Source organism: Cucurbita maxima, unplaced genomic scaffold (genome assembly GCF_002738345.1).
Source record: "Cucurbita maxima cultivar Rimu unplaced genomic scaffold, Cmax_1.0 Cma_Scf00085, whole genome shotgun sequence".
In the NCBI taxonomy this organism is placed as follows: domain Eukaryota; kingdom Viridiplantae; phylum Streptophyta; class Magnoliopsida; order Cucurbitales; family Cucurbitaceae; genus Cucurbita; species Cucurbita maxima.
Genome location: NW_019272101.1, coordinates 267,951 through 275,935, shown reverse-complemented (window position 1 = coordinate 275,935; position 7,985 = coordinate 267,951). Strand labels below are relative to the sequence as shown.

Genomic DNA, 7,985 nt, shown 5'->3' with positions numbered 1-7,985 from the left:
TTTTTTTTTTTTTTTTTTTTTTGTTCTTTTCTGCTAGTAAAGTATAATAAATGTATACTACTTTTCGTTCTTTTCGATCATCCATTAAGTCCACGTAGCTTTTAAAAAAAGATTAATTTAGAATTTGATCCGCCAATTTAGTTGGTACATTTTCCATTAAATCCACAGTTTTTTTTCTTTTAAATTAATTTAGAATTTGATCCCAAACTTCAACTATGATGTTCGATATAATTATACCATCAAATTTTTAATTATCATTTGTTCAACTGACCGACCATTTTAACTATCGCTTGATTCATTCCGCACATTTTAACTATCGTTTGATCTATTTATTAGTTGATTGATCAAATAAAAAGTTCCAAAATACAAGAACTTATTAATCAAATTAAAAGTTTGAGAGTGTAATTGTATCTGGAGTCTATACATTTTATTTAGTTATTCAACTTAATTAGCAACATACATTTCATCCTAAAAAAGTCATCTTTTACTCAACAATGTCTTTGGATAAAAATACTAACTTTAGAACCCTCCATTAGATAATGAACTATTGGTTCTAAGCCATCTCTAGTGACGAACCAATAATCCGAAGTACTTTTCTTGCATATTCTTGATAAACCGTTTATATATACATATAGAAAGATCTAACCTATGGGTGGGTTTTTCAATAATTATTTTAATATCTAAAATAGACTCATGCTAATTAAATCTAAATTTAAAAAAATTGAAAAATAAATTAATTCAATCCATTCAAAATCTATAATTTAGTTAAATTTCATAAATCATCTCATAATATGCTGCTTCATATTATGATTTTAAGCCTATATAAAAAAATTATAAAAAATTGAAACATACAAAAGGGGAAAATCTTTTAAAATTAACATATATATATATATATATATATATATATATATATATATAATTTAGGCTTAAATACCCAATCACATTATTAAAACTTATATTAAAAATAATATTAAAGTGAAATGTTAACAAAACAGTTTAGAAAGAATTTTTAAAAAATAAAAATCCTAGAACCTAACGTAAAGGGAAGCTTTGGAAATAGGCTCTCGCAGAATCAGAACAAGACATCTCAACAGAATGAGGCCAACAACCAACAGGCACATCCCCTTATATAATAAAATGAACACACTATTAGTAGACGCCAAGAAACGACTTGAAGACTTCTTAAACACGTCCATTTATTCATGATGATATCATTATTATGACTACAAATTCAACACTCATAACAGCCTTTTACTATACCAATTACTAGAGACAGACAAGGAACAAGAAAATTTTAAGAGTTAAGGGCATGGAATAGACCTGAATAACCCGAACAAGCAACGCAGCTTGTAGGCCTCGACAACTCTTGGCAAGGATCCACATCATTAGTATCGACTAACCAAAATGAAATCATCGTCATCGAGAACCTGTACGTCTCTTTCCCCGATGAAATTCTCGCGCCCAATTTGCTTGACCAATTTCACAAACTCCTCCCTCTTTGCTTTTGGAAGAGGTACATAGGGTAGCCTAAACACAGGCCTCACGACCCCGAGTTGAGCGAGAGCTGTGTTTAAACCAATCGGGTTGGGTTCGAAGAACAGCCAGTCCATCAAAGACAATAGTTTTGCGTTAAGGGAAGGATTCTTCCCTCCAAACATAAGCTCTCTCATTAAACCCGGCACCAAGTTGCTAGTTACAGAAATAACTCCAGTTGCTCCATGATTCCACCTAGCATCGTGACACTGATCGTCGTTTCCACTCCAAACCACAATTCCTTGGTTGGTATACTGCTCGACACGATCATTCCCGACACATTCCTTCACACCTGCAAGATTGTCGCTTTGAGAAACAGCTTGAATGATATGTGGGGGAATATCTTGGCCAGTTCGCGATGGTACGTTGTATATAATCGACGGGCCCATAGAAAGCACACAATTGAAGTGTGAGATCATTCCTTCAGTGGAGGTTTTGCCATAATAAGGATTTATATGAAGAGCAGCATGCATTCCAACTGCAAATCCCTGCTCAGAAGCATGAATTGCTTCTCTTGTAGAGTTACTTCCAGTGTTGCCTATTACCTTGATTGATCCACCAAAACAGTTGACAGTGTGACCAATAAGCATTATGTGTTCATGCCAGCTCATCAACTGACCTTCACCAGTTGTGCCACCCACAATCACACCTTCAACGCCATTTTCAATCTGCCGATTCAGCAAGGCATCATAAGCTTCTAGATCGAACCTACCATCGGGAAGATACGGTGTTTTACAGGCAGTTATAAGTCTAAGAGACTTGATATCATCTGTTGATGTCCTGCAAATGAGAGTTGGAGAAATTGAGCCAAATCCAGGATTGTTCATAAACTTTCTTTCTCATATTCGAACAGTTGTCTAACCAAACTATATTCCAATGCGAATAAATAATCCTAACTCAGCTGATACACCAGCACAGATTCATTTCACAAATATTCTAGAGCCAGGGAAACCATTTAGATATTAATTACATAAGTCAACAGAAGGATGTCAATNGGATGTCAATAGCTAGTCAACATTAAAGAAAAAAACGTGTGGTGGGATATGAACAAAGTTGGTCATTTAAATCTTTCTCAGACAGCAATGATAATGAAGAACGGTTCAGTTGTTACATTATATTTAACCAGTGAAAGCAGGCAAGCAGATATTGTCCTCTTTGGGCTTTTCCTTTCGGGCTTCCCCTCAAGGGTTTTAAAATGCTATCTTCTAGGGAGAGGTTTCTCCACCCTTATAAAGAATGCTTCATTCTCCTCCCCAACTAATGTGGGATCTCACAATCCACCCCCATTCGGGACCCAGTGTCCTTGTTGGCACACCGCCTCATGCTCATCCTCTTTCGGGGCTCAGCCTCCTCGATGACACATCGCCTGGTATCTGGCTCTGATGCCATTTGTAACAGCCCAAGTTCACTGCTAGCCAATATTTTCCTCTTTGGGTTTTTTCCCTTTTGGGCTTCCTCTCAAGGTTNAACGCCATTTTCAATCTGCCGATTCAGCAAGGCATCATAAGCTTCTAGATCGAACCTACCATCGGGAAGATACGGTGTTTTACAGGCAGTTATAAGTCTAAGAGACTTGATATCATCTGTTGACGTCCTGCAAATGAGAGTTGGAGAAATTGAGCCAAATCCAGGATTGTTCATAAACTTTCTTTCTCATATTCGAACAGTTGTCTAACCAAATTATATTCCAATGCGAATAAATAATCCTAACTCAGCTGATACACCAGCACAGATTCATTTCACAAATATTCTAGAGCCAGGGAAACCATTTAGATATTAATTACATAAGTCAACAGAAGGATGTCAATAGCTAGTCAACATTAAAGAAAAAAACGTGTGGTGGGATATGAACAAAGTTGGTCATTTAAATCTTTCTCAGACAGCAATGATAATGAAGAACGGTTCAGTTGTTACATTATATTTAATAGCAGGCAAGCAGATATTGTCCTCTTTGGGCTTTTCCTTTCGGGCTTCCCCTCAAGGGTTTTAAAATGCTATCTGCTAGGGAGAGGTTTCTCCACCCTTATAAAGAATGCTTCATTCTCCTCCCCAACTAATGTGGGATCTCACAATCCACCCCCATTCGGGACCCAGTGTCCTTGTTGGCACACCGCCTCATGCTCATCCTCTTTCGAGGCTCAGCCTCCTCGATGACACATCGCCTGGTATCTGGCTCTGATGCCATTTGTAACAGCCCAAGTTCACTGCTAGCCAATATTTTCCTCTTTGGGTTTTTTCCCTTTTGGGCTTCCTCTCAAGGTTTTTAAAATGCGTCTGTTAGGGAGAGGTTTCCACCCCCTACAAAGAATGATTCGTTCTCCTCCCCAACCGACGTGGGATCTCACACAATCTTGTGCTACCATATATCCACCAATTGAGGAAACTTGAGCTCGTTGATTAAAAATGATTTTAATAGTTCAAATACTATTATGAACTGGAGAAAACAGAAAGCCAACTGATAAGAAGACGAGAAACAAGTAAAGCCAAATGCAACCTAATGCAAACAGCCCACATGTAAACACAATTAGAAATACCATCTACAGACATTAACACAGTTCCCAACTTAATATCCATGAGAGAGTAATTTGGCATAGAAAGAATTCAATAAATTAAATAGTTCACCTGTTCTTGACTTCCAAACTGCGCATTGGAAGATGTAAATCGGGTAGGATGGCAGCTCGTGGAGACCTCCATCTGACAGTCCTCTTGGTACATTGTCTGACAGTAATGAAGTAACATTACATAATTTGACAAGATATCGATCAGAAAACCCTCCATTTCTAATTCAACCATTCATTCACAATGAACCAAATTGATATTCTACGTTACCTTCCATTTACACTAAGAAAATAAAAACTTTTGAAGGCAACTAGATCGAATTGCGATCAACCCTCGAAGAAGTAACTCTGTTCGCGTCAGTTTAAAGCTTATTGGCCAGCATCAATCAGTGCGGATAAACTATTCATTTCTTACAAATAAAATATATCAAGCCAGCTACAAAAATGACGTATGAGAATTCAAATCAAGTAAAACCAAATAACTTAACGCGTTGTTTAATAACAAGACCGAAAATCGTAGGTATACCTCGGGCATCTATCCTTGCAATTGGGACGCGGAAACTGAAGAGCTTGCTCCCGCAAGCACGCGCCGTAGCCTTCAACAGTTGTCATCTGGAACAGCCAACCGAAAACAAAAACTTCCACAGATAACGAAGTATCTTCACGAACCAACCAGATTGCCGGATTCGATACCGGAAAAGGAAGATCGCCGGAGAAGTTTACAGAGTGATGATGGCGACGATTGTGATTGGAGCAGTGGTCGTAATTGTAGTTGAAATAGGTCCGGTGACAGAATGTCGAAGGGAGCAGCTGGCAAAGTCCATGTGATTGACCTTGAATGGAGAAAAAGCTTTGGATTGGAACAACCGAAGAATCGAAGCTTTGAAGGGAGAATTTTAATGGCGGTAAAGTAGAAATGAGGGATTACGGCTAGGGCTAGCGGTGGGATGGCGAAATCTTTGAATGGGCTCTTGATTTCGGGGAATGGAAAATTGGGCTACCACTCGAGTCCAATAACGTGAAATTTTAAATGATTAATTATTTTAAATAAAATCATTAAAATAAATTTATTCTAATTTAATTTTATTCATTTAAAAGGATATTATGAATAATATTCCTTATTTGATTTTATTCAACATCAATAGTAATTTTAAAAATAAATTTAATAAAACTACAAAAATTTATGCTCTGTAAATAATTATTATAATATTCGAAAGATTAATATACTTGTTATATTCCAAAAATTAAATATAATTAATTTATCTTACTAATTTCAACCTAAAATACATTTATTTCAATTTATTATAATTTCTCTTTTTTAATTCTCTCCCGTCACTAAGAGATCAACCAACACGCACGTTAGTTGCGATGTCACCTTAAGCACTCGACAACCGTGCACACCCGAACAATACTATATTGACATAATAGACTGAATATTAATCCAAGTACCTATTTCTAAGGTGCATATTTTGTTGATATAAAAATTATGTATACCGTAAAATATAATACATTTTGTTTACGATAAAATATATTATTTATTTTATTCTTATTTAATTTCTTGATTATTTATTCTCGAACAATTCTTAAAAATAATTTTAAAATATTTTAAAATTAATTTTTTAAAATATATATTTTGAAAATTAGTAAATAAATGTTTTAAGAACTAACCTTTTAATAAATTTATTAAAAACAAAATTTTGAATAAACGACAACAACTTAAACCAACCTAACCCAAAAAATTTATGGTTGAATTATGTTGAGTTTATTATTTAATAAAAAAATTATTTTCGTTTAAAAATTTACGACCCGAACAATTAGATTGGATCTAAAAAATGTCTCATGACCAACCTGACCCACGAACGCCCGTATCGTAGGCTAAGATATACAAGAATATTGTAATCTTCTTTCTTTCATGTCCACATATTCAACTTTAACCAAATCTCGTACTGTTTTAAGCATATTACAAAGCATGACAAAACGTCTCTTCATATATCTTTATATTTTCACAACAACGTAAGCCTCGTGGATAAGTTGGAAGAAAGTTCATTGTCTAGTTAAAACATTTTTTATATTTATATTTACTCGTTATATAGATATGTGAGAATAAAATGAGTAAAAAAAAAAAAATAGCGTATATATCTTTTAGCACGAAAAATATTTCTTATGAAATCTATCCTCACAGAATATATAATATACGTGTACATATGTTGTTTCATGGTTATCGGTCTAAACCAATTCAATGATTTTAAAATCATGAGGCTGACGACTATATGTAACGGGCCAAAATGAACAATATCTATTAGTTGTGGGCTTTGGCTGTTACAAATAGTATTTTAGTTAGTCACTAGATAATGTGAGACACTATTCAGAGTAGGGTTAAACCATCTTCGTAGTATACGCGTTTTAAAAATCATGAGGCTGACGGCGCTACATAACAGTCCTAAGTGGATAATATCTACGAGTGGTGGGTTTGGGTTGTTACAAATGATATCAGAGCCAGATATCGAGCGGTGTGTCAATGAGAACGCTGGCCCCCAAGTGAGAACGCTGATACGTAACAGGTTAAAGCGAACAAATATCTGTTAGTAGTGAGCTTGAGCTGCTACATTCCAACATGTTTTGTTCTCACTTACATGCATCTTAAGAAAATTTTCTAGAGGTCACGTAATATAGAATTGCTCCAAGCAAAACATGACTAACCATGAACATTGTATGATTGAGCCATCAAAAAGTTATTTTAATTTTTTAAATAAATATATTATTCAACCAACCAAAACCCAAATTTCCTACCAATAATTTAATAAAACTAAATTATAAATAAATAAAAAACATATGTTTGTATTAAATTTGACTTAAATTATGTTTACAGAAATTATACTTAATTTACCAATAAATAAATAGATATATATATACCAAACAAAAATAAAAAATTGAAAAATTATGAGCAATTCATGCATTGGATTCTATTTGATGATACTGATGTTTATGTATGTGACAAAAGCCACAATTATATGCATATCCTTAGAGACCCAACGACACACGTGTCTGTCATGATGCGTGTGAATCAGCAAGACGAATGTCTTAGATGATTGTCTTAACTTTCATGTTTTTACGATAATCTCAAAGATAATGTCAGAAGTGGCACGGGATCCTATATTGCACCTCCTCGTATGGATCAGGTTAGCATGTGGGTTTATCCTTTTGCACAATAGTTGTTGTGCCTCGATACTAATATGGTTGTTCGAAACCAATTTATATTTAATGCACCCAACTGAGAAGTAAGTCCCGATAAACATTAAAAAAAAAAAAAAACAATCTTGGCTCGGTAAGAGGCAAGACCTCTTTCGAGTTAATAAGTTAAGACAAACATTATTCGATAAATAGTAGGGATTGTCTCGAAAGTATCTAGTAAACTCGTGAAGCTAATTGTATCCTCGTTAAGCCAAACGAAACATCTTGTAGGCCCCTAACTATGTGGTATGGAAGACCTTGCAAGCTCGTTTCGAGTCATATTAAGGGTCATAACTCATCCATAAACTCGAGGAGAGTATTGCACTCATTCTCCTCATTGTTGTCATGGCCTAAATTGCAAACCATCTAATCGTTAAATTTGTCAACGTCTTTCTAAATATATTTACATTTCTTTTAATTAAAGTATGGAGAGAATTAGCCATCTAAAAAATTAATGGTAAAAAAATATATTATTATTAAAATTGTTTTAAGAAATAAATAAATAAGTAAATAAATAAATAAATAAAAGAATAAATAAAATAATTTTGAATGAATGAAAGGGCGGTAAATTATGAGTAAAAAAAACAGAGGCCCAAATCTAAATCCACATCATAACGGTCCCCTAATTCTTCAGCATTTAACTTATATTTTATTCTGATTTAT

The 7,985-nt window shown here is 34.4% G+C and overlaps 1 protein-coding gene across 1 annotated transcript; it reads right to left on the bottom strand.

Annotated features, from left to right (window-relative positions):
• Positions 1–1,100: 1,100 nt before the first annotated feature.
• LOC111472744 (4-hydroxy-tetrahydrodipicolinate synthase, chloroplastic-like) lies at positions 1,101–5,075 on the bottom strand. The gene is made up of 3 exons (XM_023118385.1): positions 4,618–5,075; positions 4,156–4,251; positions 1,101–2,313 (listed from the first exon to the last, which is right to left on the bottom strand). The coding sequence occupies exons 1-3, from the start codon at positions 4,701–4,703 to the stop codon at positions 1,386–1,388; spliced, it is 1,110 nt and encodes a 369-aa protein (XP_022974153.1). The 5' UTR covers positions 4,704–5,075; the 3' UTR covers positions 1,101–1,385.
• Between the last annotated feature and the right edge of the window lie 2,910 nt (positions 5,076–7,985).